The 26,703-nt window shown below is 37.0% G+C and overlaps 1 protein-coding gene across 4 annotated transcripts in view; it reads left to right on the forward strand.

Moving 5' to 3' along the window:
* Positions 1-26,703, forward strand: part of ARID4B (AT-rich interaction domain 4B) — an 88,326-nt gene that overhangs the window by 24,506 nt on the left and 37,117 nt on the right. For 3 of the 4 annotated variants that reach the window (XM_077175586.1, XM_077175589.1, XM_077175587.1), the window contains exons 3-11: positions 5,741-5,851; positions 10,555-10,620; positions 11,218-11,308; positions 15,373-15,452; positions 17,780-17,871; positions 20,343-20,481; positions 24,225-24,304; positions 25,613-25,686; positions 26,504-26,653. In XM_077175586.1, coding sequence (XP_077031701.1) covers positions 5,741-5,851; positions 10,555-10,620; positions 11,218-11,308; positions 15,373-15,452; positions 17,780-17,871; positions 20,343-20,481; positions 24,225-24,304; positions 25,613-25,686; positions 26,504-26,653 — 883 coding nt within the window. The remainder of the gene's footprint in view (positions 1-5,740; positions 5,852-10,554; positions 10,621-11,217; positions 11,309-15,372; positions 15,453-17,779; positions 17,872-20,342; positions 20,482-24,224; positions 24,305-25,612; positions 25,687-26,503; positions 26,654-26,703) is intronic. The other variant, XM_077175588.1, reaches the window with a different exon arrangement.

The following is a 26,703-nucleotide window of genomic DNA, read 5'->3' on the forward strand; positions in this document are numbered from 1 at the left end:
AATCTTAAATTCTGAAAACCAGCCCTTTCTTTTCATTCATTGCGCAATAGTTAGCGTGGTTTTTGCTTGTTGAAAATATAGTGTCTTGACTCAAGAGTCTTGTAGAGTAGATAAATGCTGAATTTTGAATGTTTAATGCAAACTAAAATCTTGGCTCTTCAGACTTCACATACATGAAAGACTGAGGGAAGGTTTTTCTCTTTGTATATTACTCCAAAAGCAGTCCTGCAGGCTTTCCTAGTAACCACGTCTGCTACGTTTCTAGATTGAATACTTAATCTTGTTTTCATGTGGTTTACTTGGAACATCCTGTGCACGGTGCAGAAGAATACAGATGAGGAGATAGAAATAATACATTCACACATACACTGTAGTAGATCTGCTTATGGGCAAAGCACAATGTAATGCAATTTTATCAGCTGCTGGATGGCATGACAGACTCTACAAAGCAATTTGAATATAGTAATGCAGCACAGTTGAAAGAAGAGATGTGAGGATGATTTCATCCCACGTAGATGGAAAAATATATTTGTGTAAGAAAAATGCTGGAAAACCAACTTCTTTACAGTTTTAAAATGTATGTTAAAGCATGATGTTACCGTTTTAGATTGCAGTGTTCAAATGGGTATTTCACATGGGTATTTCTGGGAGAGGTCTCTATGTGTTTTCTCCCTCATACATGGAAGACCAGAACTATTTATACCCATGTAAATATCCAAATTCAGAAGATGTGCAGGATGTTTTATGATGTGGGCATCTAGCCATCTATCTATCCTTCCAGGTATAATCAGCTCGAAGGCTGGAGCAGCACCCTTCCAGCAGCCTGCTTTTCCTGCCAAAGAAAATTCCGCCACTGAATTGGTGGAAATTGCTGACTGGTCACCTAGAGACTGCTTCTTATTTAAGTGGTAAACCAGCTTTTCAGCTGCGGCAGCCCGTGCTGCAACTCCTCTGCGCGCCCAGCAGTTGTGAATTGAGATAGCAGAGAAACTATTCATCCTACTCCCATTAATAAAACAAAATTAAGTGCTAGTAGTAGCGTGGCGGTTGTCCATTAGTTTGAATTTCCTGATGGAAAGTGCAAAACTGCAGGAAATGCTTTTCTTTTTATCCCTTCTTGCTCACCCAAGACAGCGCCGGAACTTTTTTTTTTATAGTGATTTGGCCGATGATTTAGGCTACTCAAGGCCAGGCGCATTCCAGCGGCGCTCCCTCCGGAGGAGCTGCACTGCAGGGCCGCGGGCAGCGCTCGCACGTTTTCCCGGCCGGATCCCGGGAGCTGGCGCTGCTGGTGCTCCGTGCCCGGCTGCAGCAGCGACAGGCTCCCGGGAAGCTCTGCGTGCAGATTTACCCGGCAATCGCCTTAAGGGGACAAATTTAGTTTACGGCAATCCGCGCTTAATCTGCCGGAGGCGTGGGCGCCTTCGGGGAGAGGGCGAGGGCGGGCGGCCAGAAACTTCTGGCAGCTTCCCGGCCCCGGCCCCTCCCCTTAAAGCGGCAGCTCCCCGGAGAATCGCTGCTGCCCGCCTGCCCCCCTCCGCCCAAGGGGCCGACCGGCTCACCCGGGAGCGTCTTCCTCCGGCGGCCTTGCCGAGGCTGGAGCATCGGCCCGGCTGTCCCCAGCTCCTCGGGGCGCTGCTCGAACCGCCCTGGCAGCGCTCAGCACCCCTGCAGGGGATGCTGGTGAAGGGCTCATCACGATCTCATTCCCAAACAGCCTCTCCGTGGCCCCCGCCTGGCTGCGGCCGCGGGGTACAGCGCTCCCCTGGCGTCCGTGTGCGCACGGATGGCCGGCTCCCGGTGTCACCCCTTCGGCAGCCTGGCCTCGGTCGTTCATGCAGACAAATACTGATTCCTCTGGGAACCGTCTGCCAGTGAAGACCTTCAATGCCAGTCTTCTGGCACTAGTTAAAGAAGGAAACGAACAAACCGAGATACTGCCATCAGCTTCACTTTCCTCCTTCCAGTGCGAACTCTGAGATTTTCGAAAGAGTGCATTTAGAGACATAGAAACATTGACAGGATATCCTGGGGTGTGTATTGAAGCTGCTCGGAATGAAAGAAGTTCATGATCTCATTAATACATGAGTGATGGTGTGTGCTGGGCATAGTTTCAGTTTTGGTGTTGACAGAAGTTTACTGATTGTAAGAAGTTTGATGATTGTTGACAAAAGTTTACTGATGTAAGCTCCTGAAATGATGATTCTTATCTTTAAATTATAAACTATAGGTGATTATGTTCACATATAAAATGTAAATGCCAATTCACTTTATCTTTTTAAGTAAAATAAAGGCCGAGACAGCAATGAATTAAACTACTACAGTTTTATTTTAAGAGGCCTTCAAGAATTTTAGGAAGCCCAGAACTTTTTGTATTACAGGGTAGACCCCCCCCCCCCCCCCCATCTCTGTTTAAATAGCACTGCAATTATTCTTGTTAAAATATTTTCAGTATGCTTGCAATACCTTTTCCAGGATTAGGGAACTGTCAAATTCTAGCTGTATTTTGGCATACTGGCTGTTTTTTTATTTTCTGGAAACCTGCTCTGAAAAGCCTAAAAAAAGAATAAAACCAGATCCTGATAAAACATGTCAAAATTAAATAGGCAAAGATGCATTCCGTCTGAGCATAAGGGCATCTAATAAATGACGTAAGCACAAAGCAGGGAAGGGATAACAGAAAGGTAAAAATAGCTGTATACTAATTTTTAATCTCTTTGATGTTGGTGGAATTGAATAAAACCTACTTGAGAACAGGTGACTCAGAGTTGGTGAGAATGACAAAGCCAATTATCTTAAATTGATGCCAGACTCTGATAATTACTTTTATTTTTTAGTTTGCATTCAGTTGTTACTCTGTCACAATGAGAGAAGTATGTTGGAAATTTCAGTTAAGTGATTTGGGTGGGGAGAAGGCCCATGTGATTTGTCTTTCAATGGAACAATGAAATTGCAGGAAAAAATCCAGTATGTATCTGTTGAAGATTTCAGATACTGTTTTAGAGTATATAATGATTTATAGTGGTAGTTAAAGAAATTAATTTCATAATTTTTCTCTCAAAAGCCACTGTAATACTGTATGTCTAGTAAACATACCTACATTGGTAAACAAATAGTCCCTATGTTGCTATTCTTTAGTTCTTTAGGGCAGTAAATATTAACTAATTTCAGTGAAAGAAATAAGAGTAATTTCAAAGGATTTAGGCTAGTGATTGAAATTAACTTGTGTGTTAGTAAGAGAAATTCTTACAGATATTGGGTTTTTCTGAATGAATATTCTTTCTGGAAGAAGTTGTTAGAGTAGTGATAAAGTAATCACAATACTGATAAGTACAATCTTTATGAGAATTTAAAGTCCTGCCTAAAGTTTGGTTGTTGACTTGCCTGTTCCTCTGCCATAAATTTTCAAGCAAAGACCAGAGCTTCAGATTATCTTGGTGCTCAAAATTTATTTTTTTGTTTTAGTTAGTGTCAATAGCAGTGAAGAAAAACTATTCTATATTTTTCTGTAAGTTCATCTTGACATTGTGGATTGGTCTTTCTCATAATTCTTTTGTCTGTATAGGAAGTATAGACCTACACTGACAAACCAGCTCTTTAAGTTTTGTTTATAGTAGTGTGTGCATCTGTGTGGACCCATCTGGGGTCTGTCGCTCTTGTTAAAGTCATCTCAGTACTTTACAATTCCTTTTAACTTTGGAAGATGAACTGTCATGAAATGCTATCGCCCCTGTAGTGGTGAATGAGTTTCTACACTACAGAGTGCAGTGGGGCAGGAGGGATGCTCCCCTTTCAGAGCTTTACTGTCTTTGCAGGAGAATGCATTGCTGCTTTCCTCTGCTCAGATTCATATTGTGGGAAACAGCCACTTCTTAGTTCACTTCAGTGCAAGTGCTGACCAAAATCAAATTTATCACCACCTGAGACCCTCTTTCAGCACCCATCCAAGTGCAGCAAGAGGAAGGCATGGCAGCTTGTCAAAGGCACCTACTGTTGGGCAAGCAAGGGGGGAATGAATTTCAGAATCCCAACACGCTTAACAGATTCCTTGTTAATCTCAGCGGAGTTTTATTGGTATTAAGCCTGGATTAGGAAAGGATAGGTGTTCATGGATATACTACCACCAGAGTAATATATCCTACTAGTCTGCATGCAGTCACGTACCACACACACAGGGAGAGAGAGAGGAGGGTTCATTAGTGCATTCATGCTTCTGGTGATCCTAGAAAGTGCAGATTGATAACCATTTTATACTACTCAGAAATATATTCTATTGCCTGCCAGAGAGAGAGAGAGAGAGGCTGGAACAGAGTCACTGTAAAAAGTATCATTAGTAAGGAGTTAACCCTGTAGCATCTAATGTTTCTCAATTTCAAGTTTTGTGGAACTTAAATGTCTGAAAAATGGTGCATTGAAGCATTCAAGTACACACTTCCAGGCCTTCTGATGTATTGGAACTGGGAGCAGCTAGTAGGAATTATCTGATGTGGAGTGCAAGCACCTCAGTCTCAAATAGTCTCTGATGCCTGTGATGATTTATCTCTATATTTTCCCTACAGAGAATCTGTATGTGCCAGAGATGCCCCTTGTAAGCTGTGTTTGAATCTGTAGGGGCACAGAAACACAATTCAGCTTCGATAAGGGCTTAAATCTCTTTGCTTTGCTCTTGTCTGGGTCTCTATGGAGGCTTGAAGCTCTTGAAAACAAACCTCACTCCTCTTGTGTGTCGCCCTCTGCCTTCCCTCTTCTGACCCAGAGTCTATGAAGTGATACTTCATAAGTGGTTCAGTTATCTGGAATCTCCTCACCCAGGTTATGTTATGAGAGGTTATGTGAGAGAAGATGGACTTCCTTTGAAGGAACTGTACCTTCATGATCTCACTCAGTATACTGACTTGACCTATGTTCTCTTATTTCCCACCTCTTCTGTTTCTTATTTCCCTGTTTGGGTGTCACCTGTTCTATGTTTCATGCCACAAAACCTTGTCTTTTGTCTGGACCCTTAACCTTCATTTTGTGTTTAGTCTCTGTCAGTCTCCTTCTTTACCTTGCCCATGGGCTACTCTCCTGTTGAGCATCACCTTTATCATTTTGCCTTTTTTTTTTTTTTAATAAAGTAAATCTCCTCAGAGTTATTCTATTTACTAATGAAAAATGAACCTTAATTATGTGAGGGAAATAAACATTGGTGTCTTCATGCGACTTAATCAGGTCTTGCGGCAATTGAGGAGACAGTAGAACACTTGGTTGGTCTTCACCATTGCAGTAGAATTCATCACCTGCTAAGTCTTCAGATGGTGCAGCAGCTGGAAACCTATGTGGTGCTTGTTGTAGATAACTGTGGATAAGATAAATACAAATACATAAATTTGTATAAAATTTATGTATACATAAATACACATAACATAAATACAAATACAAACCTATGTGGTGCTTGTTATAGATAACTGTGGATAACATAAAAACCTATGTGGTGCTTGTTGTAGATAACATAAATACAAAGTTTATTGTATTTATGACCTTATATCAGGAGATTATATTTGTATATTATAAGATTGTATTTTTGTATTATTGATTTACATTGTATTAGCTTAGTGTTGTGTTCTTTGTTCCTACTGCTGTCAATTTAAGTTTTATTGGGCTGTTTGGAAATTCTTTGTCCACAGAAATTGGTGAGACTATGGTAGCTGTATTGCCAGTGGTCAGTATTAAAAAGCAGTTGTTTTCCTTTCTGTTCCAGGCAATTGATGAGCCTCCCTATCTCACAGTGGGCACTGATGTGAGTGCAAAGTATAGAGGAGCCTTCTGTGAAGCCAAGATCAAGACAGCAAAAAGGCTTGTCAAAGTTAAGGTATGCGGTTTTCCTGCAAGCACTTTTTTGAGGAGGGGTAAAAAAGTGATTAATGTTCATAATGGTGCAATGTGAAACTTCTTTTTAGTCTCAGGACAGCTAAGAGGCTATCCTGTCCTTGGAAGCTGGTATTATAGTCTTTGAAATAACAGTAAGCTTCTTGTTGTTGGGATGGGAGGGATTCCCCCACTCCCACACAAATAAGTATGTTCTGTTTCTGTCACTGCTTTATTATCTGCATGTTTTTCACCTTCAATGCCATAGGCTGACCTTAAAGTAATTGATTAAAATGTGACAAATGTAGGCTTATATATGGTATATGGGCCAATATTGCCAGAAAATAGGTAAGACTACTCAAAGTAGGCTTTAATAGGGTATCTTTTACTTGAGGAGTACAGGTCACTGCCATTTAGCCTTGGCAACTAGGTAATGCTTCAGGAATAAGCTGAAATGTTTCTGCCTTCCAAAAGCCACTTAGCACATTGAGTCTTACAGAATAGCAAGCCAGGGATCTCACCTAAGATTTATGATAACTAGTTAATGACTGAATCAATATAAGCCACATGTAGGACAACTAAAAATTCTGCAAAGAGATTGCAAGATACACATTTTAACATTCCTTGAAAAATTAAAGTATCATTTGTAGAAATAAGGAGAGCAATACCCTGCAAAATGGCTGTATATTTCTGTTGGGATAATGTTACCCTAAAAACTGATTTGGGAGGAGGTCCTATTTTTCTGCTTTGCCTCTTAACCTCATATGGAAACATTGCAGAACAAGGATCAAAACCACCTAGAAAATACAAGTTAGATTGTTGCTCTGCAAGAGTTAGAGTGGCAGAATATTTTTCTTATATCTACTGTAAATTTAAATGAAAAATGTGTGAAATGTGAGTGGCAATAACCTGTTATTGAAGGCTATTGCACACTATAAACTAGTGTGCATTATTTGACTCTGCCCTCATGCTGTGGCTGATTTTTGCCTATAGTGTGTCTGAGGGAGTGTGCAGGCACTCTCCATAAACCCTTGTGGGAAGGTCTATTGTCACTTATTTGATAATAATGTTAAATACAACATGAAGATTTTAGTCTTAAATCTGCCAGAAGAGCAAATCAGTGGTCTTTACATTTCATTATTCAAAACTCTTAAGAGTATCAGCTGGTCTATGCTTTACAGTACCGTTGGGTTTAAGTGATTAAGTATTGCTATTTGAGCTGTTAAGCATCAATATTTAAGTACAGGAATTTTGTTGTGCCTAGATGAGTGAAATCTTGACTCATTTCAATTCTTTGGGGGACTTTCAGCCCACCTCCGTAGATGGCCACTTGCTATTTATTATTCAGTGCTAAGTATTTTCTTATGGGTTTATCACTTTAAGTTTGGTCACTGCAAGATTTACAGAAAGATCTTGACATGAAATTGAATTTTTCTGTGAATTGTGTGTGGAGATTTTGTACAAAGCCTTCTGGGTTCAGTTTTGTGTGTGTGTGCTCACTGTTACTGTATTGCTTAGAGCAGTTTGGCCCCAGTACTATTGTTGCTTTCTAGAGTAATGTGGTTGAGATGTTTGTAAGTACTGTAACAATATCTGTTTACATTGTTTTTTCTCCACCAAGAATGTGGAGTTCTTAAACTTAGCAGTGGCTCTCTGATTTTCTCTGAAAATCTGTTTTGCTCTTCCTGGCACATGCATACTTTCCCTAATATTAGCTCTAACAAAGATTCTCATTAGCAGGTGTGCTTTGTCTGAAATTTTGGTAGTTTATCTGCTGCATTATTTTATTCTTGCTGAATGGGTTTCTTTTGGCCCCAGTTTATATTTTATGCCTTAGTCTTCTAGAACTACTAGAGCAGAAGGAAAGTCAGTTAACTTCATACTGTCGATTTTAGTGTAAAGCAGTAATTTAAGTTTATAACTAGATGTCCTGCTGAGACAGTAGAATTGCAACAAAATTCTTTTGATATGAGTATTGTAATCTTCAGACAAGTAAAATATGTTTAATTGTGTCTCCTTTTATGTGCTTTCTTCTGTTGAATTCTGCTTCCTAGAATATTTTGAGGAGATACCTTTATGTCAACTTTCCCATTACAGCATAATTTAAAAACTTCATTGAGTTTAATGCAGGTGCTATGTACTTATAATGTCAATATCAATAAGGGACTGCATTTGGCAGTTTAGTAGTCTTTGGCAAATTCTGTACACAGTACAGAATTCTACGGTAACATATAACAGCATTGCACACTTGCTTATGGAAAGCAGAACTTCAGATTTGCCTGGACTTTCCAAAAGTGTTGAAGGCAGTACAAATTTGATTCAAGGGCAAGACTCTGGGTGTTACAGGAGTCTCTATCAGATTTATTACAGGTTTATTTAGAGAGTTATTTAAGCCAGTTTATTTTGGCAGCATCTCCTAAAACAATTAGCAAAATCATCCACCACCACTTGCATTTGGGCATCCTGCACAGAAGTTTCAGAAGAAACTGTTTTCTGTGTAGGTCTTTATTAAACAGAAATAAGTAAAGCTGCTGCTGTAATAGGACTTACTAGGTCTGTCTTTTAAGGATAGTGCAGAAAAAAGAAATTCCAGCTGAGCCTAACCAAGTTGATGATGTGCTGAATGTCTTAATCTTTTGCCTGAGACAGAAAGTTTCCATATTGCTAACTATTGTGAGAATTAAAACCCACAACTAGTACCTACTGACATCACTTTTCTTCAAGAAAGGCCAACAGTGTCACACTGAGTTTGGAGTTTGAATATTTATGTTAATAACCAGTATTTTTTGAGCACATATGAATATCTCAAGAAGCAAAAACTGTTGGTATCAAAACTCTCCCCCCCAAAGAGTCAAAGCCCCAAGACATCTTTAAAAAGACAAACCATTCTGTAATACACAATAGCAATTTGCTTTGTTTACCTTTCATAGAGTACATTGTAGCCAACTCCTGTTCTGGCTAGAGTTCCTTTTTGCTGCAAAATACATTTAAGATAATTACAGAAAGTAAATAAAACCAGATGTCTCTTAATCAGAACTGGTTTACTGGGTATTTCACACGAGCCACTGGTGACCCTTGGTTTCAGATTATTTTGCATCTTAACTGAGTTTTGGCTTTCTAGATAAATTCCTGCATAGAGGGAATTAAATACCTGTGTCTGTCAGGATGAAGTTCAGAAGAGTAGTCCTTGCTCAGTTAATTCCTAGCCTGAATCCTTTGTCTGCATTTTGGTTACAAGATATGATTTTGTCTGTGTGATGGACAAAATATTTGCCATCAGCAAGTGAGATGTGCAGGTCTAAAAAGAGCACACTCTCACAACTGTATGTGTTGCTGTAGTTCTGACTAGAAGAAGGATTGATGACTATTTCATTGAAGTAACACCTGGAAGGGGCAGTGTAGCATTTTAGTGCATTTGTTTTCCAATTGGTCAAGATAGATTGTTCTTAGTCCTGGTTGTAGGTGCTGTTCTTGGCAAAACTCCTTAAAATCTCCTCTCTGAGTAGGCTGTGTAGGAGAGTTGATGTTAGAGAACAGTGTGGTTCTGAAGGAAATTTTGCTGTTCCTGTGTGCTACAGTGAAACTCTCAACAACAGTGTGAGCGTGCTGGTGGGTACACTTGTGAAACAAGTCCAGACTTTTGATATAGGATTGCTGTAGTTGAGTGTTACACAGCTGGAGCTCATGTTACATTCTTACTTATTTCAAATACTCAGTAAAACATCATACACTTCAACATCAATATACCAAGAGAGTCTGTTCTGGTGAACATCAGAACATAATTTGTGTGTTAATAAAGGTACATAAGTACATAAAATGTAATTCTAGAATTTTCTCAGTTTCCTGCAATTTTAAAACCTGAGTGGAAATAAAACTTCAGATGCAATTAATCCTATGACTTTCAGTGTAACGAAGTTAATTGTGAATGAAACAAAAGGTGAATGTCCGTAGCACCTGGTACAGATAACTTAATCATACATTTGAATTTCCAGACCTTTTTTTTTTCCTGAGGACATAGTATGTAGGATTAAAGACAACAGCCTTTGTATCTTTATGGAAATGTCAGGGGAAAATAATTTAATATGTTTACAGGATTTACTAACTCCAGTTTTGAAGGACTGAAAAGTAACCTGGTTTTACATTTTCTTCCAATTAACTCTGTGTGTAGGCTAGACTGACATTAACTGAAATCCTGTCTGAGTTGTTCATTTTGTTTAGTCGACAGCAGTGTCCTGTACTTTTGTGAGTCTTTTCAACCATGAGGTGAAAAATTCACTTTTATCAGCAAAAGATAAAGGTGCTAAAACTGTTTGATTTCAAAGCATTGAAATATAAGTGTTTCTTTAAAGTTGTACTCTGAAGTCTTGAAGTTTTCTCCTTTCTTGCTGTGGTACTAGAGACATTCAAATACTTTAAGAGAACTCCAGAGATAATTTTGACTATTAGACAATTTTGTTATACTCTTGACTGTTATTTCCTTTAGAGATAATGATTCTATTGTGAAAGAGAAAAATATTTTAGGAGATCTGATAACTAAGGAATTAGCCCCTCATATTTCTATAATATATGAATAAGACAGCTTTCAGCAAGTGGGATGATTATGGTGATTAACTGTAAAATGAGAGTAAGAGAAGGGCTATTGACGTTTGCATGTGCTTATGCTGCTCAATTATATCAAGTGATTGTCAGTTGAATTATATTTTTTAGGTAACCTTTAGGCACGATTCTTCAACAGTGGAAGTGCAAGATGACCACATTAAGGGTCCCTTAAAGGTAATAAATTTGGTTTATATCTTGCTAATGCTTTGAAAAACATCTTTCTTTTCAATATTTGACATAAATGTGCATATACCGTATGGGGTGAGAGAAGAAGATTGAACTTATTACACAGGCTAGATAGGATCACAAAGCATAAAAGGTGATGCTACAAAGTTAGAGGTAGTATACTCTTTATGTTAGATTTTTTTCTTTGTAGTTAAAGGGGATGCAGCACAGGCTGGTAAAAGCCTCTTTGTTCTTTTTGCCTTAAAGCTATGAAGTATGGCTGGCACTGGTTTTTAGTCACCATTCCTTTGGAGAACTCGGCAGGAGGATTTGATGGGAAAGCTCTTATACAAGAGAATGACATCACTCAAATTGGTTCTTGTTCCCCACCTGCTGGCAGGAAATAATCAGCTCAGTTAGTTGGCTTATTCTAAAGGAATGAAAAAAGAAGTTTGAGGGATACAAGTATATTCAAGTGAAACTGGAAAAACATTTTATAGTTGACATGGAATAGGCTAGAAATGATCTCTGTTTGCTGACACAGAAGTGTTGATTTCATTGCCTGTGTTAGAAACTCTCCAGTGCTAAGTGAGTTCTCTATTTTAGGTAGGAACTGTTGTGGAAGTGAAGAATCCAGATGGAACATACCAGGAAGCAGTTATCAACAAATTAACAGATGCAAGTTGGTATACTGTAGGTAAGAGAAAGATTTATGTATTTGACTTAAACTTCTGACTTAAAAATAATCCTGTGACCTGGACATGTCCTAAGCATGGTGAGAGAGATTTTTTGGAGATACTTAGGTATTCAGAGTTTCCATGAAAAACCTTTAAAGATAAACTTCTTCTTTGGGGTTTTTATAAGAAACTGTGCCCTTTATGATCTGAAACTGGGACACCAAATAAAGATGTAATGAATTGCTCTATAACTGGTGACTGCTCCTTAGATATTAAGTACACTTGTTAAATATTTTGAAGCAAAGTATGCTGTCACAGGTCCTTAAAAAAAAGGGTGAAGAATTGCTTTTAAAACACAAGCTGCAACACCTAATTTTCCCCACTCCCAGACTTAGCCCTTACAACAGCTGCTGTAAAAATACACATGGCTTATTATAATATGATATTTCAGATGTTTGATAATATACCACATACTCTATAGCCAGTAGAGGGTGGAGGTTTTTTTTTAATTTACATACAGGAAATGTATTGATTTTTGAAAAACTACATAGCCCTTTCCTGGGTAGATATGGGAAGTTGAAGACTAGAACTTGAAAGGACTTTAGTAGATTTAGTTCTTTTGAAGTATGGGTTATTGTTAATGAGGTGATGCTGAACAACTAGAGAAAGACTTTATTTTCCCTAGTCATAGTCCTTTCAGAAGGGAATGGAGCTCTAAATTTAGATAAGACCTTACAGATAAGTGTTGAAGAAAATATGTCTGTTTTTCTGTTGGAGAAGTAGAATCTATTAGTATAGGTGAGACTGGGTTAGGATGGGATGAAACATAATGTACAAAGACAAGAATTAACATTATAGATAGTGTTTTGGTAATTAATACAGAAGTGGATCAGATATGAGAGCTTTTAAGAAGCAAATGGTATAGCTGGTGTTAGAGCTGTGTTGTATGTCTCTGTTTATGTTTCTGAGAAAGTGTGAGGTTAGCAGTTGAGCAAGAAGAATAAGATAGGAAGCTGTGCATATTAAATTTTGAAGGTAGATGTCACAGAGTTGCAGTCAAAGGAGATGTCTGTCAAAAATCCTGAATTTGGGAAATAGGAAGAAGTATGGGTTTCAGTCTCAATTCTTGTGTTTTGTGGATAAAAGCAGACAAAAGCATGTTGACCTTGCAGAATTGGTAAAAGCAGCACAGCTGCTGGCAGTGTAATGCATTTTGATGGAGAACTGACTCTAGCTGTGGATGATTAGAATAATCTTTGTCAGGAGGGTGACTGGAATGAGACGAGAATTGCCTTTACTGACAGTGGTGACTTTGCAGATCTGAGTGAAAGTCCTACTGTAGGATATAGTTGCCATTTACCAGGTGCCAGAGTTGGCACTTATCTTAACTAGCAGTTACCTAATGTTGTCCTAGCACTTGCCCAGAAGCACCTAATTATTTGCACTGTTAATGATTTTGTGAATAAAATTCCTATGATCTGGTGAAAAACTTTGTGAAGGCATAGATCCATCTGAAGTAGTACCTTTCCAAAAGTGACATAAGACCACATATGCCATTGCAGCATTATCTGGAGAGGAATAATGCTTTGAGGGCTGCTTGAGACCTCTTTTAACACGGAAGAATGGGCAAAGTTGCTTTGAATGTCCCTTTGTGTCTTGTATTAAGGTGTTGCCTGAATAGAAATTGTACATTAATTTGCTTACATGGTTTTTTTTGTGCTACTGCTTTCCTACCAAAGAACAGCAAAAACTAAATTTAAATTTTTATAAAAATCCAACTAGTATAGTCTTTTGAAACAAGTATAGCACAGTGTGTGTGTGTATATATATGTATATGTATATGCATAAAACTTTTAAATTTAATAGGCATATATATGTGTGTGTGTGTATATGTATAAATGCACAAACATATATACTTGCATAAGTGTCCTTAGTTTTGTCTGCCCTGTAAAAAATCCTCAAAGAACTCAAGGTGTTAAAGTCCAGGTAACTAGATACTGTTTTGTCATTCATATAAATGTTTCTTAAAGTCTGTGTTTACTATGAGGGGGGAAAGAAAATGGCAGGATTATTTGCTTTACTGAAAATGCAGAACTATGCATGTTCAAAAGTAGTCCTACTCCCTTCTGCATTTTTTTGTCATTACAGTTTGTCATTAGAATTCAAAGTGATTTTGGTTGCATTAAGTTGTATCTTTTCTTCCCTGGCTTTTCTTGTGCAATTTCAGAATATGTGATTTTAAATACATTACACTCCTGATGCCTGCTCAGTAGATTGTTTTCAGGATGTTCCCATAGATCAGAATGTCAGAGTCATTAAGCCATATGTGTCATGCTGGCCACATAAGTCTTTCAGAGAGGTCAAGCTTTTCCTCTGAAAGTATTCATGTTATGGAACAAGATTAAGATTCCTTCTGGCAGAGAAGAGGCCACAAGCAGATTACCACATAGGACACATTATGTGGCTACCTGCCTAGCTCAGAATAGGTTTACCTCTGCTGTAGTCAGCTTATCTCTTGAAGTGGATAGATTTTTTTTTTTTAATCTCTCATTATGTAAGGAGACTGTTTTGTTAATTAACACAAAGTGGATTAGGAACCTGCTGACTTCTACTTCACTTAACCAAAGGGGGGCTTAATTATGTGTTGACCATTTGAGATGCAGTTCCAAATCTAAGTGGTTTGTGTGCAGTTCTTGCCATTGATACTTTTCAACAAATGTTGAAGTGAGGGATGTGCATCTCTAACTGATACTGTATCACAATTGAACTGTGTTCAACAATTACTGTAGTCCAAGCTGGGGAATTGTAGTTACAAGGGAAAGTTTCTTCATCGAAAGTACTCAATTTTATATAGAGATGAAAAATTCACAGAACTAAATAAAAAGTTCTTTAGTATCAAGTAAATATTAGTCAAGAATTTTGATGTACCTTGTTGCTTTTTGTATATTTTCATTTGAGTTAGTGAACGTCGAAGAACAGAGCACCCTCCATTGGAAAGCAAGAAATTAATCTCCTTAATCTTGCTGGTCAACAGCCATTCTGCTGTAACTTTGATCTGTTGATGGAGAGAAGAGGATGTTTAAAAGAATTAATGAAGTGAAAAAGACTTGTTAAGAAGTTGCTGAAACTTTTTTTTTTAATGAAATATTTTAATGTTACTTTGGGGTTGTTTCTGTGCCCACAAATTCATTGAGTTCACTGCTGTGTGGGGGCAAGAGTATAATTATCATTGCTCAAGAGGGGAGAAGAGATAAATTCTTGTCTCACTCAACAGTACAAGCAAAACCTAAGAGTTAAATCTGTCATCAGGTTTCCATCTTCTAAGTACCTGCAGAAGACTTGACAAAAGCATACTTTTTATGTGACCAGTTCATCAGGTTCTGAAGATCCCACCTTAAATGTGTGCAGTACATTTCAGGATTTTAAAGGATGTAGCTGAATGAACTGCATTATGAGCTTGTTTCCAGTTGACCTAGTGATAGCAGAGATAGCAAAAAGTCTAGAAACTGGGAGCTGCCCAGTTCTGTCAGTGGAGCAGGGTTTGATGATTGTCAGCACTTTGACTATTGTCATCTTCTTAGGGTGGTATCGCTGTTGTTCTGTAGCTTAGTTGCATGAAGTCAGTAGAGAAAGACATTGAACTTCCATACAATGTTAAATTGCAGCTTTTTCTGTAAATATCCAGTTATGTTTCTCCATGGTAAGCCGAGCTTCCACTTGAATATCACAGGAGTTGTGTAATTAAATTCTTTAAAAATAGTTAATGTTAGAAAAAATAGTTTTTGAATGTTAGAAAAAATAGATTTTGAATTCTAGTGTGTTGAATGAATTGTCTGCTCAACTACTGATTACTCAAGGTATGCAAGTGTAAAGTAGCTATGGTGAGAGAGCAGCTTATGTATTTGTATTTGGTCAGTCTGTGAAATGCTTTATTGGGCCTGCAGCATTATCTGGGCATAGGTTTGTTCCAAGGGTTGACTACAGGAATATATATCTCATTCTTTCTGACATGTAAATGAATTGCTTATTACTATCTTGAGTTAAAAAGAAATGTTTTCTTTCCTCACTTCTTGTCTGGTGGCAGTATTTGATGATGGTGATGAGAAGACCCTGAGACGCTCTTCCCTGTGTTTAAAAGGAGAAAGACATTTTGCTGAGAGTGAGGTAATTGAAGAGTTTTTATATTGCAGCTTTTTATATAGAAAATTTTAAAAGTGATACTTCTATTACCTCAGTTTTTAGTATGCTATGTGTATCCATGCTACTAAAAGTGGGGATTATGCAAAGTGCGGTCCACAGGGTCTGACTTATTCTTTTTTAAAAACAAGAAATACAGTTAGATTTCACCAAACTACATAAGTTTAGAAACAAAATCAGCATTTTATCTTTTTCATTTTTATATTATTAAAAATTTGTAGATTGTAGATCACACAAACACCATGCAACTACTTTGCATTGTATAAAAAATTACCTGTATTAGTGATGAAAAAAATCACAGTATACTTATAACATGAAAAGTAATATAATTTATAACACAAAAAACTAATGTAGATGTTTCTGCATAGTAAAGTTCTGCTGCATATTTGATAGTCAAACCCAATTTGTGACACTTAATGAAACAGAAAAGCTTTTCTTTCAAATGGCCAATAATAATAAATTGCTGTTACTTGTTTATTTGACAACAGCTACCAGTATTTTGAAGCTGGCTCATGTCTTAGAGGTGATTTACACATTAAAGTATGCAAACATTTGTAGTACATTCCAAATAATTGGAATTTCAGAGTGAGGGTTCTTCCTTCATATTATGTAAGACAATCTGGACGCATGGGCAGATTTATGTAAACACGTTTGTTTACTGGACAGCTGCTGAAGATGGGTTTTTTTGTTCTACACAAGTGTGCTGTTACTGCAGTCAGCTGAGTTTGTTGTTTGCATACTGCATTCTTGTGAAGATTCAGGTATCTTCTAGAATCCTAAATCAGAATTAAACATATGTTAAAAGGTGGGAGCCTAATTAGATGCCTAAATCTAGATTCCTATAGAAATGCTATCGTTTTAAGGATTGTGGTATTCCTTCAACTAATTGTTTGTTATTAATGATCAGCACAACTGAAGATAAGATTTCTTCTGTTCCATAAATAGTATTTTAGTATGGTTTCAGGAGTATTACCTTAGAGTGCATGGTCACAAAATTTTGTGACCTGTTTGGCTGAATGAGAGTAATTCAGATTGTTTTGTCACATTCAGAGAAACCTTACATTCAGATGACTGGTACTTCTAATTTTTATCATCTTTTTTTTCATCTAAGCTTTTGATGTTTTGCCAGAAGTCACTGATTTGCAATTCACTGTCACCAGCTCTGAATGAAACATGTTGTACATTTCTAATAATTACCTTGTGATTGCACAGCTACACAGCAGGGAAAATTACATCTCAAATTTCTTTTGTAATTAGGCCAGTGCCCCACAGTTGTCTTGTTCTGATACTGTTTCCCAGGTGTGTGGTGTAGAATCTTTTTGGATGTCCACCACACTCAGAAGTAGTCATGCATTTATTTTTAGATTCTAAAAAGCCAGTTTTATTGTCCCTCAGTCAATTCTGTCTGAGACAGAATACTTCTGAGGTGCTTGTTGGTGTTACACATTGTAAAATTCATACATGACAAAGAAGTTGAAGTCAGAGGACTAAATTTAATTTGGAAGGCTTTCTGCCTTCTTTCAAAGAACAATAATAAGTGGCTGTACAAAAAATTATTGTGTACCAGCTGCCTTCAAATCAGGAAGGGTTATCATTTAAACAGGTAACAGCAGTAACAGCAGGCTTAAGGAGAGAAGATTCTGCGTGTCCATGAACTCCGTCTGTTGAAGGATTCTTCCTGAAGAGGGGAAGTTCTTTCTCTCCCTCTCTTTTTGTTTTGTGGCTAATAAAGCATCAATTAGCACCCTCCCGATTATCAATATAGCAGCCTCGTTAGAATTGTTTTAGAATCTCTCTCACACATCAAAGTATGAATTGCTAACAAAAAATTAAAGTAAGTTGTCATGTTTGCTGCTGTTGAGTGATCTTGCTGTTTCATTTTAAAGGGGACCTTTGTTCATTTTTTAATAGATGATTCAGTATTTAGCCTAATTATAGGATAGGCAGAAAATTAATCTGGTAGAGATGGAATATGCCAGGTGAGCAGAATACCTGATACTTATTTCTCTGTGTTTTGATGATCCAGAGGCAGGAATTCTGGGAAGAATTGTTTGTGTGTGTTCGACAAAAATTAATTATTCAGAGGTGCAGAGGAAGTGTTGAAAAAACCTGCAAAACAAAACATGTTCCTTTTATAAAATCTAAGTGTGACATATATGATGTACTTGTGTATTTCTTTCATAATGAGAAAGTCTCTGTTGACAAAAATTGCTTCAGTGAAGCAGGTGGTTTGGAGAATAACTTATGCCAACTTTTTCTTATGTATATGCATATGTATTTTTTCATTTCAACAGACATTAGATCAGCTTCCACTCACCAATCCTGAACACTTTGGGACTCCTGTTATAGGAAAGAAAACAAACAGGGGAAGGAGATCCAATCATATGTAAGTTAAATATTTTGATATCTGTGCTGCATGTAATCAATTCTGAAGCTTTCAGTGTGTGTCGAGTTTTATTATTTGTATGTTCAGGCTTCTCTTATATAAAAATACGAGGCTGGATGAAAAATGTTGTTTAGCATTCAGTTTGAAACTCAGGTTCATGTCTGTTGTTGCATACAAGCATTTCAAGTCTTCATGTAATCAGTATTTTAAATAGCACCAGGTATAGGCAAGAGCTTTTTCTTGTTTGGTTTTTTTTTTTTTTTTAAGAATAAGGTGGCATCCCAAATGGAAATGTGACAGTGAATTGTATTGACAAACATCTCTGTAGTGTTGTAAATATGTTGGACTCAAGCTAAAATAATTAGAATGCAGTCTTTGTCCAGCTGATAGGAAGTCTTTGTGGAAGGTCCCAGAATCCTCCTGTAGACCTTTGGTTTATCAGTCACTGAAGGGCTTTTAGAAATAGATGAACAATATTACTGAGTCACAGAATGGGTCAGGTTGGAAGGGACCACAGTGGGGCAGCTGGTGCAGCCTCCCTGCTCAGGCAGAGCCATCTTAGAGCACCTGGCACAGGATTGAGTCCAGTGGTTCAAGATGGTTCTTGAACATTTCCAGTGAAGGAGATTCCACAACCTCTCAGGACAGTCTGTTCCTGTGTGCAGTCACCTGCACAATCAAGAAGTTCTTCCTCATATCCAGGTGGAACTTCCTGTACATCAGTTTTTTCCCACTGCTTCTAGTATAGTTTGCAACAAAGCTTACTGATTTAAAAACAAAGTTCAAGAATTTTTAGGTGCTGAAATTCTTGGTAGCTGTGGTCTTGATAAACCAGTGTTATGTAGTCCAGTGCCTATTCTTTATTGTTTGTGAGTGGGTTGTGAGGTTTTTGTGTCTATGTGTGGGTTTATGTGGGGTTTTTTTGCTTGTTTGCTTGAAGTTTTTAGGTGTAGTGGTTTTCATGCTTGGGTTTTTGCACTTTCTAGTAGCTTGAAATAAATGTTGCCCTGTATATGTAGAGGAGCTGTAAATTTACTCAGAAAATTGTTGAGTTACTAATTTGTGAGGTAGTGAAGGAAAAAGCTGAAAAAAGCTGGTATTACCACAGAGAGTGTCATTGTAGCATCCTTGATGTCTCTGATGGTACAGGATATTGTACAGGGTTGTACAGGATATTGTACAGGGTTGTACAGGATATTATTATGTCAGAAGCAACACACTTATCTTTATCTTGTTAAAACTGAGTTGACTGAGTTTAAAGACATTTATACCAGTATCTGTGCAATTTGAGTTAGGAAGTAGTCTCTCCAAAATAGTTCTGACTTTCTCTTTAGTCTTTTTTCTCTTCCCACAAGAGATTCTTGAGCCCCAGAAAGCAGCCTGAAAGAATTTAATACATTTTTAAAGAAGCCATTACTTTAAAAAAAAGGAATTTTGAGGGAAAAAATAAAACAATGCTAAACCAAAATAAAAAATAATTATCATAACTGGAAATAACATAAATTCAAGATGGGGGAAAAAGAAATTCTCCTTAAACTGTACATCAGTTGCCTTCTGTTACACAAATGGTAACTGAGTTTTTTGTTCGTACTGAATTTTGTACTCAAAAGCAGTTATGTGACAAATGGAAGATAGCTTTTGAAGTAATGGTGGTTGTGCTCATTGAAGATGCTGTATATTTTCTGAGGATTAACCTTTGAAGTCACTATTAAAAAAGGATATATAGAGAGCATCAAGAGAGGGTTTTCTCTTTTTTTTTGGTTGCAAGTAATTTTAGTTGGACTAGCTTGTCTATTTAGACTCCTCATATGGTTAAAACCAGGTGCAACTTTGTACTTGAACAGTCAAAACAATGAGCCAGAACCCTTTTAATTGAAAATGCATTTGCATCTTGGCCCATCTACTTACATTCCAACACTTCATTCAATGTGAAGTGAAAGTCATAGAAATGGTTCACTGCACATCTTTAAAGAACTGTTTAAGGATAAACAGACTTTGTCTTTGCTGTTTATCTTTGTATCTGATGTTTCTTCTTCAGAGATTTGTCCTCTCTCAAAATAGCTTTCCATTCTGTGTGGTTGTTAAAGTAAAAGCATAGAGAGATTGAGAGGGAAAACCAAAACAGTTTAGCTTAACATTGGTCCAAAACTACAACTGCAACAGTATTTTTGAACAGTGTTTTTGTAGGGTAGAATGGTTTCACTTTGAATACCCTGTCTTTATCCCTGCGGGTGCATGGTGGTGTTTTGTTTGGGTTTTACATGTATGTCTAGTAAATGTGCATTTCTGAGTTTGTAATGTTTGAATTGTTACTATAATATATTATAAATATTCATTTTTGTGCCAAAACACCTAGCAGACAATTCAAGTTGCTGTTATTTGTATCTCTTTGATAATTTGCTTTGGATCTCCTGTAATTACAATAAGCAAGTTTTGAATAGTTGGGTTTTAAGTCTCTTTCTGTTGTTTAGTCCTGAAGAAGAATCTTCATCCTCTTCCAGCGATGAAGATGAAGATGATAGGAAACAAAGTGATGAGTTACTAGGAAAAGTTGTGTGTGTGGACTGCTTCAGTGTGGATAAAAAGAAAGCTCAGTGGTTTCCAGCTTTGGTAAGAGTTTCATCTTTATTATAATTTTGTACAGCTTTTATCTTTTTCTAGGCACTGAGAGAGGTATGGGGTTTTTTCATTTTGGTGGTTTTTGTTCGAATTTTAGAATGTGTTTTTTCAAATTGGACTGTACAATAACAGTCAAAGGAAATATATCTAGATGTGTTTGTTTAAAAAAAGGGATTGCTAACGTGGCCTTAGTTTTTCCAAACAGCCAGAGCTTGTTGACCTAATTCTAGCTCGGCAGTGTGTTCAGTGATCACTATTGGACTAGAATTTCAGGGCTTTTTTCCTAGGCTATTGTATATCAATTTTCCAAATAACTGAGTTTTATCAAGGAAGGAAATATAAAGTACGGAGAGAGGGGAAGTTTAGTGATTACATAGACATGATTTTTCAACATTCAATATAAATACACTGGATAATAAAATCAAATGTGTTTTTCTTGGTCATTACAGTAGGTAGTGAAATATTGACAATAAATTTACTTTAAAATTAAATTGTAGCCTTTTAGTACCGGTATTTTTCTCTTCCTTTATTCTGGCTTAAAGACACTTTTTAAGAAATCAACTTCTAAAAAAATATCACAGCTAGTCTAGTGATTGCATGTAGGCTCACTGATTGATTTGAAAATGAATATATTTCCATATGTGGTATCTTCTAGTACCATGCTTTTTAATTTTTACTTTATTTTTAATATTTGATTAATTCCTCCCTGGCAATGAAAGCTTAACATTTATTTAATTTGAGGGAGACTTGTGCTCTGCTTTTGAAACCATGCCGTAGAGTAGCATTTAATTCCTCTTGGTATGTGCAATAGCTCTCAATTGCAGCTTTCTGCTTGTCACCTGCTGTGTCTTGTAATGCAGTCCAGCAGCTTTCCAGTAGGAATTCTTTTGGTGACGTTTGTGGAAGAGAAAGAGTCACTGAAGTATTTTTTACAAGGGAGAGGGCAGAATGTACAGCAAGGATGGACCATGTTTGCAGGAGATAGCTTTAAGAGAAGTTTTTGGTGATAAACAAGAAAAATTGAGATGTTTCTTTGCTGAAAGCTGTCATCAGGAAGATGCACTATTACCTGCCTCACAGTTCACTCAGAGAAGTGGGCAGTGCAAGTGGCTTGAGCAGTTTTATGTCACACTGCTGGGTTTGCCTTTCTGCCATGCCAGGTACCAGTTTCCATGGCCTGCTCTCTGGGAGGGGTTGGGCTTGCCTGTGGCTCGTGTAGTGCTGCTCAGGACAGCCGTGGGTCAGACCCTAAAGAGGAGTTGAATTGGTGCTTCTGCTCCAAAGATATACTAAAGAATACACATTGTTTCTTTGGATTTCTTTTGAAGATTGGAATAGCTTCTTCTTCATGGAAAGCTTCCTGCAACAAATGAAAAGCAGTAGGGGGATAAAGTTTGAGGGTGAAGCTTGTTAACTCTGAAATAGCTTATCCTAGATTAACTCTTACTTTAGTAATTAGGTTTATAGCTCTGCAAACAAACATCATACTGCATTTAACCAGAAAAGCTGTGCCAAAGAGTAGATTTATACCTCAAATAACTGCCTTTTTTCATTTGGCTTGGGGTTTTTTTTGTTATAATACCCTTTCCAATAGCTATGCCTCTTGATTTTTTTACCTTGTAAGCAGGTTACCTCTACTGTGTCAACAAAGTAATCTTATCTTATTACTGTTAAATTTTGCATTAACTATGTGTTATGGTAATTTCATGAAAAATGTAATGAAAATTCAGGTTTAATATGCGGAAGAATGTGTATCTCAGCATTATTTCTTATTAATGATATTATGTACAGATACTTTGTGTATAAGCACAGAGGACATTGTGTAAGTTTATTATGTGAAAACAAGTTCAGGGATTAGTCTAAACCTTTACAGCAGGTAACAATTAAGATTAGTAGTGGAAACAAAGTACTTTGGAGATCATGCCTATAACCAAATTGATTATCACTTACAAATTTAGAACTATAGAAGTCTAAATTTGGTTAAAATTACTGTGAGGACTCAAGTGATTGACTGCATTGTTTTAACCCTGCATACATGTCTGGGTTGGTGGGGCTTTTGTTTGCTCACTTGTTTTTGTAAGTTCTGTGGGGAAGGGGGGCGTACAGTGACTAACTAGAATTGTAAAAGGGTCTGACAGTTGTTCCTTATGTCAAAGAGTGTGATTCAGTCTTATTCAAAGCCTCATAGCATTGTTTAGTTTTAATGTGTACTTAAGGGCTTTTGAAAGGTGCAGTGAGGAAATCTGCCTGCAGCATTTTCAGAAAATTGAGTTTACATAGGATCATCTCTTTCATCCTCTGACTCCAGTGGAGTTTGTTTTGCAAGGAAATTGAGAACTTGATTCAGGCAAAATTGTGGTGATGTTGCTTGATGTAAAGGCACTAGATGAGGTGATGGTAAGGTGTTTTCCAACCTCTGAATGGATTTCTAACTACTAAAATCTTGATGCTTCTAGAAAACCAGTTGCTAAAGCCTGAAGAGCCTTTCTCCATCTTTAAGGAGCTCGGAGTTTGCACTTGTCAGTTTAAAACAGAGGTTGATAATCATTGTCTTTTATCCTGACATTGCAAGCTGAATCTCAAGCGTAATTCCAGTTAGAAAATTGTTGTTTCCTCAAGTAATTTTTTGTAGGCTGTAGAATGCATTGAATTTTGCAACTTGGTCTATTGAACTTTATTTGTCTTGAAGACCATATTTAGCCTATGATTTGTGATATGTATTTATATCTATATTTATATCTATATCTGTATTGATATCTATTTCCAAATCACTTGGAACTTTTGACTTTAGCTCCTAAATGCTGCATAGGTGGTGACATATGTAAGGAGGGGGGAAAAAACTCAACTTTTGCCATTTAGTATCTTTGTCTTTGGTGGAAAATTAGGACTGAAAGGCAAAAGGTAGTATAAGAGAGAAGAGGTACTTACCTGGTATAACTTAGGGCTACAGTCATTTGCTGCTCCTTGAGGTTTTGTAGCAGCCAGAATTTTTCTGACTTCAGGGAACTATGTACATTATGAGATATCAGATGAGTGATGGAGAGGGGTTGCTTTTCTGTGTCATCTCTGGCAATTGAATATATATATTTATTTATATAATTGTTAATTAAATTCTTGATGCTTTTTGATTAGTGACTTGTATCCTGGTTTAACAAAACTGAAATAGCTTTTAAAATTGCAACAAATAATATGTTGTCTCAATGCTAGACTTGATTAGTCTACTTCTTGAGTTAAAGAACCTATCATAATACTTGCACTTGAGGTGCTCTTCTCTCCCAGGCAGATTACTTGTAAGTCTTCCCTTATAAAATTACATTTCATAAATCCTGTTAGCTTTTGGTTTTGACACTGTGTGTGATCACATCTTTGCCATTTCCAGAAGTTTTCAGAAGAAGTCTCTAAGTAAGGTGACAGCAGTTGGTGAAATTTCTGTCCTTTTGGGATGAGGAGTATAATAAGCTATAGAGACATGACAGATTGACATTTTGTCAGAATGCTGTTCTTATGTTTCTGGCAGCAGCCATTGGTTTCCCTCTAGGAGTAAGCATGACCTCATGCATTCAGTAATTTCAGGAGGTCATCACTCCTGTGTTTTAGGGGATCTCACTTGCTCTCATCTCAAGGTTGCCAATGAGAAATGAGCACAAAAGCTTTTAGAGAAGCACTGCTATTTACTATTACTCTCTTGTTTTAGCTTTTTCTCTCTAAACTTTGCAATTGTAATATCTTTGCAGGTGGTTTGTCCAGATTGTAGTGATGATATTGCAGTGAAAAAAGACAATATTCTTGTTCGCTCATTCAAGGATGGCAAATTGTGAGTAGGAATATTGAGTTTGGTAATTGAACAAAATTTATACCTCAAGTGAAATGTAATATGAGATGTGTTGGTTAAAGTATTAAAAACATCAGTAAGCTCAGTGAATTCCTGCCAAGATTTTTCTAATGTTTAAAAAACTGTTAACAGCCTACATGGTGATGAAATTAGTCTTGAACTTTGTCATTATTACTAATGGGATGCATAAATCTATCTGTCTTAGTTTTACTTCCATTGTTAAAATTGTGGGAAACCCAGCAGTATTACGTGACTTCAAGAATGGCCTGAAACTCTTTCCTGCTGAGGTTGGAATAGAGCAGTGCTTTTCAGGGACATGGCTGTAAGCTTATCCAGCTCCAGAAGGGTCGGTGGGGATGTGTGCATGCCTGCACGTACACCACGTGCACACACAGAAATCCTCTTTCTTGTTGGAAGGTACTAAGGCATAGGTTTATCTCAGTCTAGACTGCAACTGCATCTTATCGTGCTCCTTGCAAAGAGCTCTAATGCTACTCAAAGTAGGAAAAAGGATAGAGAAACATAGAAAACCAGACTGTCTGGTATTTGCAACAAAATAAAGAACTTTGTGTTCTTAAACTCACAACAGTAGAATTCTTTTTCTAGGTTTTAGTTTTTATTTCAAAAGTTGCAGCTATTTATTGTGCTTGGTTCAGTTCAACACAATGTTTTGTAAGAAGGATATTTAAATATTTAACAGTTTTGTTGTGGTTTAATTACTTATTAAGTCTAGGGTATTGCTTTACCATTTGATAGTTTTTCAGGCATCAGTGCACATCACCCAAGGAACACACATAAAATGTATGCACACAAGCACTTACCCACCTCCCTGTCCTCCAGAGCTGCAATTCAGATTTGCTTCCTTGGTTGTAGACAAAGTAGAAATCAGAAAGTGCTTTGTTCTTTCAATTTGAAAGTCTTTAATTTCATATTGACAATTTACACTAATACTCATTTAAGCAAGGTAGGGTTCTAATTAATGTTAAATTAATGTGAGGGTTTAAAGTATTACATATATGGGAGATTCCAGAAACTACCTGTTTGTGGAAGTAGCATGCTTTCTTTAACATGCAGTGAAATCATATAGTTTAATCATTTTAATGTAAAAGTTTTGGTTTTAATCCACTAACACTGTACCAGAGTAACACTATAGAATTGTCAAGATATACTTTGTATGCTTCTTATGTGTGTTTAGTAAGTGTATTATAATCTTAACGGGAGCTTTGTATTGTATAGTTAGTTTACCTTTAAAATATTTTAAATGTTTTTAACACTTTCTAAATTCTCCAGTGTTTCTGTGCCAAGAAAAGATGTCCGAGAAATCAGTGAAACTTCACCAAAGCCTGACGCTTTGTTAAAACAAGGTAAAAATAACTTTCTGTGAGAAACACTTGTATGTATTTGCTTAGTTACATGAATCACTAAATCTGTGGCAGATTGATTCGTGTCTTAAAGATCCTAAACTAGGATCTTCTGTTACAGAATAATAGATTGAAGGAGAGCACTTATGGAAAGTTAGAGAAACTTTTTTCAAACAAATAAAACTTAACTAAATAAAAGCCCCCAAAACAGCACCCCACTTGCTCTGCACTGGCTTTAAGTGTAGACATGCCAAACATGCACACATTGGTTCTATACATTGTATTTTTCCTTTTTAGAACTTTTTAGAATTATTCTCACAGTAGTGCCCCTAATAATTGTAAGTTGCCTTTATGAGCTTTGAAAATCTGGAATTGTGGGTGCATTTGAAAGTTTAAGCTTGTGTGATGAAACTCTTAGGAGTTAGCTTGTGACTATTTCTTCCTTCTTGCCCTCCTTTTTTGATATATATAAACTGCAGTGTAAACCTCTTGGATAGGGGTTTCCTCAGTTAAATTTTCATATATGCCCTGTGCAGAAGATCTTGTTTGTGTCTGTAGAAACTAACAAGGTAAAAATACTAGTAATGTCTCTGAGTGCCTTGATGTACAGAGAACACTAGGCCAGTTTGACTGGACAAGACAAATAAGGATGGACAACATGGAGTGGTTATTGAGGATCTTTGAATGTGGAGAGGAGTTGTTAGTTAGCAGTCTTTCCTTCTCCTCTTCCCTATCACCCCTCATTACTGTTTTTTTAATTGAAATATTTGTGCAAACTCGATACTTCCTGCAGTGCTAACAAAGGCTGGTTCTTTTACAGCTTTTGACCAAGCACTTGAATTCCGTAAAACCAGAACTGTTCCTAGTAACTGGAAAACAGAATTGAAAGAAGACAGCTCCAGCAGTGAAGCTGAAGAAGAAGAAGAGGATGAAAAAGAAAAAGAGGATAACAGCAGTGAGGAAGAGGCAAGTGAAGTTAGTAAAGGGCATAGTTACACAGCTGATAAAAATTAGCAGGGA

The sequence above is a fragment of the Agelaius phoeniceus genome, chromosome 3 (genome assembly GCF_051311805.1).
Source record: "Agelaius phoeniceus isolate bAgePho1 chromosome 3, bAgePho1.hap1, whole genome shotgun sequence".
NCBI lineage: Eukaryota > Metazoa > Chordata > Aves > Passeriformes > Icteridae > Agelaius > Agelaius phoeniceus.